The sequence below is a fragment of the Musa acuminata genome, chromosome BXJ2-3 (assembly GCF_036884655.1).
Source record: "Musa acuminata AAA Group cultivar baxijiao chromosome BXJ2-3, Cavendish_Baxijiao_AAA, whole genome shotgun sequence".
NCBI classification, from domain to species: Eukaryota; Viridiplantae; Streptophyta; class Magnoliopsida; order Zingiberales; family Musaceae; genus Musa; species Musa acuminata.
Genome location: NC_088340.1, coordinates 10,249,851 through 10,261,852, shown reverse-complemented (window position 1 = coordinate 10,261,852; position 12,002 = coordinate 10,249,851). Strand labels below are relative to the sequence as shown.

At 38.3% G+C, this 12,002-nt stretch overlaps 1 protein-coding gene across 1 annotated transcript; it reads left to right on the top strand.

Annotated features, from left to right (window-relative positions):
- Positions 1-310: 310 nt before the first annotated feature.
- LOC135607344 (probable E3 ubiquitin ligase SUD1) lies at positions 311-11,717 on the top strand. The gene is made up of 9 exons (XM_065099101.1): positions 311-747; positions 2,816-3,511; positions 7,001-7,777; positions 7,868-8,079; positions 8,182-8,556; positions 10,052-10,209; positions 10,289-10,452; positions 10,558-10,704; positions 10,993-11,717. The coding sequence occupies exons 1-9, from the start codon at positions 448-450 to the stop codon at positions 11,509-11,511; spliced, it is 3,348 nt and encodes a 1,115-aa protein (XP_064955173.1). The 5' UTR covers positions 311-447; the 3' UTR covers positions 11,512-11,717.
- Positions 11,718-12,002: the final 285 nt, after the last annotated feature.

Here is a 12,002-nt window from a genome sequence, read left to right as displayed (position 1 = left end):
GCAGGGTTTTTATATACTGAATTTAAATTTAGGGGAATGACCAGCTGTTGGGTTCAAATGTTGCTGGTCCGGTTCAAGGAAACCCAACCCAATCCAACTCAAACCCAATTGTTAATTGGGCCGGCCCACATCTCCTGCGCATACTGTTGGCTGGCTTCCCGAAGGTGACACGCACCAAGAAACCGACGCTGCGACAAGTAACAGAACGACGCGGTTCATTTCCATCTACTTCTAATTGTTTATTTACTCATTTACCCCTACGCCATTTCCAGTTCGCTCCGTTCTTATATTTATTCTCTCTCTCTCTTTCTCTCTCTCTCTCTTTCAATTTCCTCGCCCCTTCCCCCTTCGCTTCATAGATATCGCGCCTCGGGTCTAGAGGGATCGCGGAAAGGGAAGCGATAGAGGGTGATATCGAGCGAGAAAGAAGGGGGAGCGGCTTCACCGATGGAGGAGATCGCTGATCGCAGCTTCCCTTCCTCCTCCTCGTCCGTCGACGGGCTTCTGCTTCCACCTCCACCACCTCCTCCTCTACCTCCTTCCCTGGCGACGGGCGCCTCCTCCGTGGCCAGGTACGACGGCGACGACGACGATGACGAGGAGGGGGACGTGTGCCGGATCTGCCGCAACCCCGGGGACGCCGAGAACCCGCTTCGTTACCCCTGCGCCTGCAGCGGCAGCATCAAATTCGTCCACCAGGACTGCCTCCTCCAGTGGCTCAGCCACAGCAACGCTCGCCAGTGCGAGGTGGGGACCCTTTGGTGTCTTGATTCCACCATCTTTTAGGTGTTAGGGTTTTCTTGTTTTGTGTTCTTTGCGGGAAATTAGGGTTTGGTCGCCTCTTCTTGATTCGACGCGGTTTTGGTCGTGATCGAGATAGCCACGGCGACGCTTGCCAGTCCGGGGTAGGGTCTCTTTGATGCCTTGATTCCACGATCTTATCGGTGCTAGGGTTTTCTTGTCTTGTGTCCTTTGTCGAGAAATTAGGGTTTGATCGCCCCATCTTGATTTAGCGCGATCTCGGTGTTGAATCATTTTTGGTCGATGGTGTAGGTCAGTTAAGTGGCACGTGTCCTTTCTAGTTCCCCAGAGATGAAATGACCAGACCATTTCGCGGGACTTTGTGAGACCCATTCTTGTGAATAGGATTGCGCTCCGAGTTCAATGAATTGCTTGCTGAAACGTGCGAACCAAGATAGAGATAAAGACAACCATGGGGATCAGTAATCGAATTCATCATGTCATCATCCCATTTGTATGCCATTTCTTGGTTCCCAACTTGGCATCAACCCACGTTTATCAGTTATCGTTGTAGAATGATCTACACCTTGCTCCAGGTGATCAAGCACTAATTGGATTCCTAATGCTACATTTGGGTAGTTCTCTTTAAAAACTGATTAATTATCTGTTGTCACATATTTAAATTACAAAGAAACCCATTTATTACTTAATATATATGCCCACTTTTTCTTCTTTTTGTTGTGTATGGATGATCATGATGCGAGCGGTTAGCACATCCGACACACACTTCACTAGATGTGATAGTATAACGTCCTTGTTTGAAAGTGTTTATTATTCACTATCCTCTAATACATAGGTGTTAATTTTCCCATATGCTTGATTTATACCAAATGTCCCGTGAAAGAATTCCAAGTATCATGTTGATTCCTGGCAGACAGAAGTTGTAAAAGAAGGATTCAGAAAGGAACTGGTAAATTAAAGCAATGGTAAAGAATGAATTGGTATAAAAATCATATTCCAACCGAAAATAGAAGAAAATGCTTTCTGTTTTTATAAAAATCATAAACATCAAATGTAATGTAGAACTTTCTACTCTTCCAAGTTAAAGTCACCATTATTCGGCATCTCTTAGAATGATGCCATCTTTCAGATTCCTGCAATCCAGAAAGAAAGAGAATTGAAACAGTTTCATTCAATATTTTTTAAAAATTTGAGCGGTGAAGGATCTCCCTGATCTTCCATCCTTATTTGTTGAGGGAACACCACACTGACCTTCATGAGATCCAGTGTTTAAACTGCATGCTTGGACATATACTGTTATTTAGGTTGTTCTCAACATAGCATAATGACGAGAAAAAAACTTATGCAGCTGACCCAAGAATTTGGCATTTATGGCTTGTTGTAAATAAATATCACATTACTTACTTGATTGCTATTCTGTTTTGCACCAAACTCATATCATGAAAGAAAAAAGAAAAAACAAAGTTCGTGACACTCATTCCTGATCTTCAAAGCGCAATTATGTAAATTGTTGTTTCTGATGATAACACAGCCAAACACAAGAAAATGCTGGCTGAGATTAAAAAAAAGATTATGGTGTAAAGTTTTGCATTATGTCCAAAAAACCTCCATTCTTGCTTGTTATTAAGCATATCTGAAGAAGCCAGCATCTTCACTCATGAACTGATCTTTGCAACTCGACAACAAAGAGGAAAAAGAAAAAAAACCAGTATCATTCCATTTCTGTGAATTAACTTGTGGAGAATCACCTCCATCATTCACTTCGTGTCACTTTACAATATCTTCTTGACTGCTACTCTGCTTTGCATTTAAGTCATACCATGACTAGCGAACAAAAAAAAAAAATTCAATGTCCAGCTGCAACCATGTTAAATTTGGTGTGTTTAAAAGTGAGAAACGAATGTTTGGCTTGTGTCACATTATTTGCTTGATTGCTTTAGTTCTGTAGAATTTAGGTGGCAGTACATCTTTTATAATGTAGTGTGGTTCTGATGGTTTTTCTTTCAATTTAACCTTGTAAATAATGCACTTCTGAAATTTGTTATGCTTGCAGGTCTGTAAACATACTTTTTCCTTCTCCCCTGTTTATGCTGACAATGCTCCTTCAAGACTTCCCTTTCAAGAATTTGTGGTTGGAATGGCAATGAAAGCATGCCATGTTTTGCAATTCTTCCTTCGACTTGCTTTTGTTCTTTCTGTTTGGCTCCTTATGATACCTTTCATTACATTTTGGATTTGGCGCCTTTCCTTTGTAAGGAGTCTCGGTGAAGCTCAGAGGCTGTTTTTGAGTCACATATCTGTACCCGTAATACTCACCGATTGCTTGCATGGTTTTCTACTTTCGGCCGGCATTGTGTTTATATTTCTTGGAGCTACCTCTTTAAGAGATTATTTTAGACACTTACGAGAACTTGGAGGACATGATGCTGAGAGGGATGATGAAGGTCAGGAAAGGAATGGTGCTCGTGCTGTCAGGAGGCTTCCTGGCCCTGTTAATAGGATCCCTGTTGGTGATGGGAATGCTGAAGATGGAGGCGGAGCTCAAGGAATTGCTGGGGCTGGTCAAATGATTAGACGGAATGCAGAAAATGTTGCTGCTCGGCTGGAAATGCAGGCTGCTCGTCTTGAAGCCCATGTTGAACAGATGTTTGATGGTTTAGATGATGCTGATGGTGCTGAAGATGTGCCATTTGATGAGCTTGTTGGAATGCAAGGGCCTGTATTCCATTTGGTTGAAAATGCCATAACGGTAAGTGCACCTCTTTAAGTTTTTTGTCTAGTTTTAGTGTTTGTTCTGATATTCCACGAATGATTTGGATGTTCTAAGTACCAGAAGATCTTCTCTCTCTCTCTCTCTCAACTTGTCTCCACCATTCTCTCCTCTCTCTTTCTCTTTCTCCTGTTTTCAGATTCATAACTTTTCATGCTCCTAGGTCTTTTTTTTCTAAATGTGGTTTTGCATAGGATTTATAAACTTCATCTCGTGGGAACATTCTTGGTTTGTGGGTGGCTGGTGAACTTTTTGAGCATAGGGCGAGCTTTATAACCAAATCCTCACTACTTGTTTTAGGTCATTAATTTTCTTTTAGTTCACCACATTTTTTTTCCCCAATTTTCCTACTGTTCGATGAATTGAAATATTTTAGGTTTTATCTAGTAGAATATGTGGGAATTAAGTGTGGATATTTTTTTCCTCAACCTACTAAAACTGGATGAGAAACCTATTGGTTGTCATAGTACTTTGGTTTTTACAAGATTCTAGATTTACAAGTTTGTAGTGTGTACATGCAAGTCTAATCAGAGTAACCAGGTTGTTGGGATCAGGTGTCATGACCACTAAACAGTTGTAGAGAGGATGAGAGCAGCCTGACTACTGGTGATGTTCGAGCATTCTAGCAAATTTGCCTGTGGTTTTACTGTTGATTACTGCCATTTTGTTCTCTTGGTTGGGTGATTGGATGTGTGCTGGATTTTTGGTGTTCTAATGCTTCTTTTATCTTGCATTTGGTCTTGTACCTGTGTGCTCCTGTGGATATCTATTTATTTTCATGCTTCATGCATGGTGCATGTGCTTGCTTTGTAGCTTACATTGTTCCATTCTATTGTTCTTGACTTTTTGTCATTTGTCTTACAAATTTATATACTTAGTCACTTAACAATCTGCTATTGAAGAGATTATCTTAAGAAACATAATTGGTGAGCCATTAAGATAAATTAACATAGTCATGTCACATAAGTTTATAGACCCAACATAATTTATTTATGATGATTATGGTTCTATGAATATAAATGCAGTGTCCAAACGTCTCTTGTTTCTAAGACAGAAATCAAAACAGTCCTTATTAGCAACAGATATGCTCAAGGTCTGAACAATGTGAGAATATTATATAAATGCGGCTACCTAGTTTAAATAGTTGTAAAGAAAGTGCTTCTGAACTCTGATTCATTCGTAGTTTTTCTTGAAATCATACTCACACAAGGACTAAATTTCGATGGTTTGGGTTTAGGTATTTGATGATTTTTTGGTGGATTGTTGAAGGTTGTTATGTATTTTAGAATTTGAAAGTATTTATAATAATGGATTTTGGTTGTAAATAAGCGCTTGCGTGGTTTGGGTTTAGGTATTTGATGATTTTTTGGTGGATTGTTGTATGTTCTTATGTATTTTAGAATTTGAAAGTATGTAAAATAACATATTTTGGTCATAAACAAGGGCTTGGATGCTGGTGTGATTTTTTAAGGGCTTATAGGTCAGGACATCTGGGGTTTTAGAGCTGTTTTGGAGTAGTATAATGGAGGAAAATATGGCCCTGTTAAAGAGGAACAGTGGGTGGGAACGGGTAGGCTGACAGATGGGTTATAGGTGGATTTCCAAGGGATCATAACAGTTCTTTTATATCTTTTCATTGGCATGCACCCACAAGTGATTTTGTGATGTTTAATTGTCTTAAACCTGGGAATTAGATAAAACCAAATGGTGTTTGCTAAGTCCAATAATGAAACAGATCAAGTCTAAACTAAAGCTGTTCTGAGAACCAACACCATTTTTATCATCCCAAGTGCCCTTTCGGTCATTCTGGAAGTCATCAGTATTATTTGCCATCAAGTTGTAGACTTGGCATCTGGAGTTCTTGTGGTCCTGTATAGATGTTCTTTTTTCTTGTAATTTCAAAATTTGTATGTTTTTGCATGTGTAACTCGTTGCATGTTCCGCTTGGCTTTTGGTTTTAGATTTTTGTGGTTCTATGTACACAGAATGATTCTGATTGCAATATTTTGAAGAATCTTCTGTACATGTCTACATATGCTAGTATGAATTCATCTTATAAAGGCTTATGATGTTTATCTTTGAGATGCTTACCTTCGGTTAGTGTGCTATTTTTTTCACTTTTACTAATTTTACTATTAATTCATTACGAACACATGTAATTGTAGATATCAGTTAGCATAAAGATCATTAAGCAATGTTGTGTTGGTTTCGCCTTGGAAGTTTAGGTACCGTTTGCCAGTTCCTTTGATACATGAGCTTAGGTGATACTACTTTAGTAGAAAAAACTTCTCCCTTGTTCATATATGCAATTCCACCTATAAAGCATATCCAAGAATGATCCCAACTCAAATTATGATAGGGAATCTGTCATAGGACAAGATCATGACGAGTTTAATTTCTTTTGGATTTTGGAATAAATGACAGAAAAGAGAGGAAGAGAAAAATACAATGGTAAAATATAGATGAAATACTATTATGGATATCAACGGATAAGAAAAAAGATGATAATACCGTTGCTCCACTCTTTAGAACTTGGATTAGTATCCAATGGTGGAATGGATGGAAGAAGCTTTTTGTTGTAAAATTAATATTTGACAAACAGAGGGTAAAACATTTCACAATATAGAGTTTGGAATTAGTAGGAAGTAATGAAATCGTTAAAGAACCTTTTTACCATTATTAATAGATGGCAGGTGGATTCTGATATTTTTGTGACATTTTTTGGGCAGAAATTCTAAAATTTATCTTTTTGGAGAATTTTATACAATGATCGGCTAGTAATGTAATTGTTTAATGTTGAAATAACCTTGTTTGTTTGTGGACTTCAATCTTAATGATAGCACGATGCATATTCTAAAATGCTGATTGCTTGAATTTATCTAAGATATATCATCCCATTCTATTGCATAATCAACAATACACATTGGTGATGATCGATAGTCATTTTTGTGAGATTTGCAGGATTTTTTAGCTGGATCTTAACTTCTTGCTTACAGACTGGTATTAATATATTCATGCCTGATTGATGCTAAACACACAAAAGAGAAAACTTATTTTTTTTACTGAAAAAGGTAGCAGTTATGTTATTATTTAGATGATTTATTTTGTTTTCTGATGATTAATTTTAAATGGTGGATTATCAATGTACAATTGATAAAATAACGTAGCATGCATTTTTCTTGAAATGGGTTTACAGTGTTGGGTACTTGGGTACCCGTGTATTTTGTGATTTATTTTCTTGGGTACTTGGTTTTTCATGTAGTTTTTACTAGTGTTACAACCTGATCAAAGCTTAATTTGAAAAAAGAGAGGTACTTTCTTAATTTGAATATTCCCTACTTTTCTTTGTTAGTTTCGTTGGATTTTTTTTCTGGGATCCTGATTATATCACATACTCAATACATTTTTCTAAGGATTGTTGGTCCATAGAAATCTACTTCAGCAATTTTTTTCTTAATGCTTTGACAGGTACTGGCAAGTAATGCTATATTCCTGGGTGTTGTCGTTTTCCTTCCTTTTTCGTTAGGGAGGGTTGTCCTCTACTATGTCAAATGGTTCTTTTCATCAGTTTCTAGCCCTCTGATGGGGAAAGTAATGCCACTCTCATTATCAGTACTGTCTATGGCAAACAGCACATTGAAGAATACATTGACTGCTGCAAAGTTGTCGACTGAAAGCAATAATGAAGGCCTCTTGGGGCACATGATGGAGGTGGTCACTGGATCACAGAAAATGAATGCCACCGAGCTAGATGATATATCCAACAGTGTTGGCAGGTCCATTTCAGCTGATCTTTTCAAGGGAACAGTGATTGGCTCCTCACATCTATCCGACGTGACTACTCTTGCAGTTGGCTACATGTTTATATTTTGCTTTGTTATCTTTTATCTTGGGCTTCTTGCTTTGATTCGATACAGTAGAGGTGAACGGGTGATATTTGGAAGGCTTTATAGTATACTTACAATTGCAGAAGCAATTCCTTCTCTTCTTAGGCAGTCCCTGGCAGGCATGAGACATTTGATGACCATGATCAAGGTTGCATTTCTTTTGGTTATCGAACTTGGTGTCTTCCCATTGATGTGTGGGTGGTGGCTTGATGTATGCACTTTGAGGATGCTGGGAACAACAATTGCTCAAAGAGTAGAATTCTTTTCAGCCTCACCCTTAACTAGCTCCTCAATTCACTGGCTTGTTGGTATTGTTTACATGCTTCAAATCAGCATTTTTGTGAGTCTTCTTAGAGGGGTAAGCTATAGTTAATTTGCTGTTTTTTGTGCTTAACTACATTAATTAAGTCAACATTTGTTCAACATTCTGCGTTGCTGCTCTTGGTAGGTGTTGCGTAATGGAGTTCTATATTTTCTGCGTGATCCAGCGGATCCAAACTATAATCCATTTCGTGACCTTATTGATGACCCAGTGCATAAACATGCACGACGTGTTTTGCTGTCTGTTGCTGTTTATGGCAGTTTGATAGTGATGCTTGTATTTTTACCCGTCAAACTTTCTATGCGCCTTGCACCTACCATGTTCCCCTTTGACATCACGTACGTATTTTCTAGCTTTTTAAATTTGGTCGTTGTTTTATTTGACAGTCACAATTCTGAGTCAACCACTGCTTACTCTAGCATAATATTTGCAATATGCAGCATCTTCGACCCATTCACTGAAATTCCTACTGATGTACTACTGTTCCAAATTTGCATACCATTTGCTATTGAACATTTCAAGCTACGGACAACGATCAAATCTCTTCTACGGCATTGGTTTACGGCAGTTGGTTGGGCGCTTGGTTTGACTGATTACTTGCTACCACCACCAGAGGAAATTGGCACTCAAGATGCTGGCAACATAGAACTGATAAGACGGGACAGATTACAAAATGTTCGTCAAGGTGGAGCTGGTCGGAATGATCAGCCTTTGATACCGAGAATCGTTGGTGAAGATCATCAGGGTAGACGGGTGATTGTTGGAGATGCTGATGCTGCTGAAGAATCTGATGTAGATGATCAGGCAGATTCTGAGTAAGTACCTAAACGGTCTGATCACTCCACCTGCATGATTTTTTGTTGTCTGTCTGTCTGATACTTGAAAAGAACTCTCCTGGGTGGTTGGCCTTGTTCAAATTTTTTTGCTGATTATTAGTTGTTCCTCATCCGAGTCGTTTTCTAGGTTTTTTTATGCATTTAATAGCTATGGTCTCTGTGATATGTACCATGATTTGATGGATGTCCTTTTGTTTGCTTGTGTAGTCATTTGACACTTGAACAGCATATAAATGTAATGATCATTAGGTGCCCCTTTGCACCAGCATAGGTATGTTACAATTGAATGGTATACTGCAACATATTCTATGACATGAATTGCTTATAACCTTCTGGTTCTTGGAGCTTTGACTAAATATTTTATTACGATCACTCCACCTGCATGAATTGCTTTTTTGTAGAATAATATAGTTTTCAACAAAACTGATTTTCGTTGCATTTTTTTATTACTTTGTTGATTTTAGCTTTTATGTATCTCTAAGTCAATCTAGTGGAATTGGAGGTTACTGCATGTCTTGAAAATCTCATCAAAATTTAACTTGAGAACTCTTGAGGAGATTAAGTTAGGAACTTCATGAAGACTATATCTTAATTTAAATGCCATCATATTTAATTTAATTGTTTACAATTTCATTGGTCTTTCTTTACCTCTCCAGCTTTAATCGATATCGACTCCGATCATATTATCAGCTACGTTCTTTTTTTCTTTCTTTTTCTGCAATTGCTCAACATTCTAGTATATAAATCACGGATGGTTGTATGGCAATATTGTAAAGTTTTGCTTTAGGTCTTAAAGAGTGCCCGGTGGTCACACAATTTTAGATGCTCCTCTCCATCGTAACCTTCCTACTGTTTTCCCTGGTTCTTTTTTTATTGGCGTGAACCAGATTTGACTGAAAAATAGGAGTGTAGTAGTCAGAGCTGACTTGATTCTTACCTGCATCTAACAAATTACTCGGTTCTGGATAATTCTGACTGTATTTATTGGGTTTCACCAGGTTCCTATCTGGTTTTGGCCCTTCCTATGCAGATTTTGCCCAGTCCTAACTAAACTGTTCTACTTTGTTTTGTTTTGTTTTCTTAGATTGATTTTAGATTATTTTTTTGTAAAAGAGTACCTCATTATCACATTCTGCAGATGTGGGCTTTTTGTGGTCCTGTGGCCTATCATTTCAAAATCCTGTGCGGTCCTTTTTTCTTCATCTTTTTTTGTTTTGATGATTTAGATATATTTTTTCTCCGAAAAAATCGATGATATAGATATTACAGTTGAAGAGTTTGTAATTAAATGAAACCATTATCATTGCAATGTTTAAAAATTCTTCGGCCTGTCAGTCTTCCATGTGTCATTTCTGTCCTTTTTTTTATGTTTTTCTATGTCAACCTATAAATATTAGCTGCCGGATGAGGAGCTGGTTTCTTTGAAGGCATCATTTTAGTATTATATGACAGGTGTTTATTTAACTTCTGGCAGGTATGGTTTTGTTCTTCGTATTGTTTTATTGCTGGTCTTGGCATGGATGACTCTTCTGATTTTCAACTCTGCGATGATCATCCTTCCTGTTTACCTTGGGCGTTCACTTTTTAATGCCATTCCTAGGCTTCCAATTACTCATGGTTTCAAGTGCAATGGTAATGTTGCTGTATCCTTGGAGATATAGTAGTGTTCTTTCTTTTTGTAGAAACTGACATGTAATGTTTCTACTCTCAGATATCTTTGCTTTCAGTATTGGGTGTTACATCATCTGGACCATTGTAGCTGGAACAAGGTATTCTATTGATTATATCAGAACCCATAGGGTACCTGTTTTGCTATTGCAGATATGGAAGTGGTGTGCAATTGTATTGAAGAGCTCTGCCCTATTGTCAATATGGGTGGGTAATTCTGATATGAATGCTTTTTTTTTTTTCTTTTAATTCACTTTCTACGTGGACTCATCCTTTCATGTTTATTTACTTAGCTATCTTTTCTTTTTACAGATATTTATCATCCCAGTGCTTATTGGCCTCTTGTTTGAGCTTTTAGTGATTGTGCCACTGAGGGTGCCTGTGGATGAAAGCCCAGTTTTTCTCTTGTACCAGGACTGGGCTTTAGGTCTTATATTCCTGAAGATCTGGACTCGCTTGGTATAACCAAACCTTACATTTCTTGCTTATGAACATGCATTCCATGCTAACTTGATGAGTTTGAATTTCATGGGTTTCATCTGTAGGATGCTTGATTACTTGATTTTTTTTGTCGACACCCCTATGAATACGTATGATTGACGTTTACCGATGGCTTTGTTGTTGTATGATTGATTTTCATTGGCGGCAAACCCCAAATAGTTGGGACTCACGGTTTTGTTGCTGCTGTTGATTTTCACTGACATTTTAGCATTCTTACAAGGAGAACTGAGCTTTCTGTTGTAACAGGTAATTTTAGATCAGATGGCACCACTAGTGGATGAGAACTGGCGGAGGAAGTTTGAAAGAGTAAGAGAGGATGGGTTCTCACGGCTGAGGGGCCTGTGGGTGCTGCGCGAGATCATGATCCCGATCATCTCAAAGCTGCTGACTGCACTTTGCATTCCCTATGTGTTTGCGAAAGGCGTCTTCCCTGTCTTTGGCTATCCACTGATAGTTAATTCTGCAGTTTACCGGTTTGCTTGGCTGGGATGCCTCGTCTTCAGCTTGGTGTGCTTCTGTGCTAAGAGGTTCAATGCTTGGTTCACCAACCTCCACAATTCCATTAGGGATGACCGATATCTCGTCGGCAGAAGGTTGCATAACTATGGGGAGAAGATCACAAGTGAATCAGAGAGTGGGCCTCATGTCCAAGAACTGAACTCTGCTGATCCTGGTTTAATTCATCGTGAGCAAGATGCTGATATAGGGTTGAGGTTTAGACGTGGTAATCAGTTCCCTAACCAACGAGGCAGGCAGATGCTTTAAAACAGTCTTTGGTTATAATGGTAGTGTCCTTATATATATGTATCTGCAATCTTAGGCCCAAGTGTTTCACTGATCTCGAGGATGAGAACAACTCTTTTAATTTTTTGAGTAGCATTTGGTGCTGTTGTAAATGTAAAAGTGGCGTCTTCTTTCCCAGAATTGTGGGTTTATTTATTTTACTAAGCAAAACCAGCTTTTCCCCCGCAGGGTTAAGAAAAAAAGCAAAAGAGAGGCTCTTCTGAAAAAAAGCAAGACCATTTCTCTTGCTTAACATCTCTATCTGACCATCCTCGTATTGAAACATTTGTCACCGTATTTCAATCATCTGCATTGTATTTCGACTTGTAATTAGTTTTCAAATCTTTTTCTTTTTTATTATATCAATGTTTTCTCTCAACTTGTGTTTTCAAACTACTATTATCAAACGCGTCCAAAGAAACAACTAAATATATTCCGAATATATTCTTCTATCATGTTAATAATAATTATTT

Coding starts and splice junctions, on each gene's coding strand:
- LOC135607344 (XM_065099101.1), top strand. CDS start 448: ATGGAGGAGATCGCTGATCGCAGCTTCCCTTCCTCCTCCTCGTCCGTC. Junction 8,557..10,051: donor GATGATCAGGCAGATTCTGA/GTAAGTACCTAA, acceptor AACTTCTGGCAG/GTATGGTTTTGTTCTTCGTA. Junction 10,210..10,288: donor TCATGGTTTCAAGTGCAATG/GTAATGTTGCTG, acceptor TTCTACTCTCAG/ATATCTTTGCTTTCAGTATT.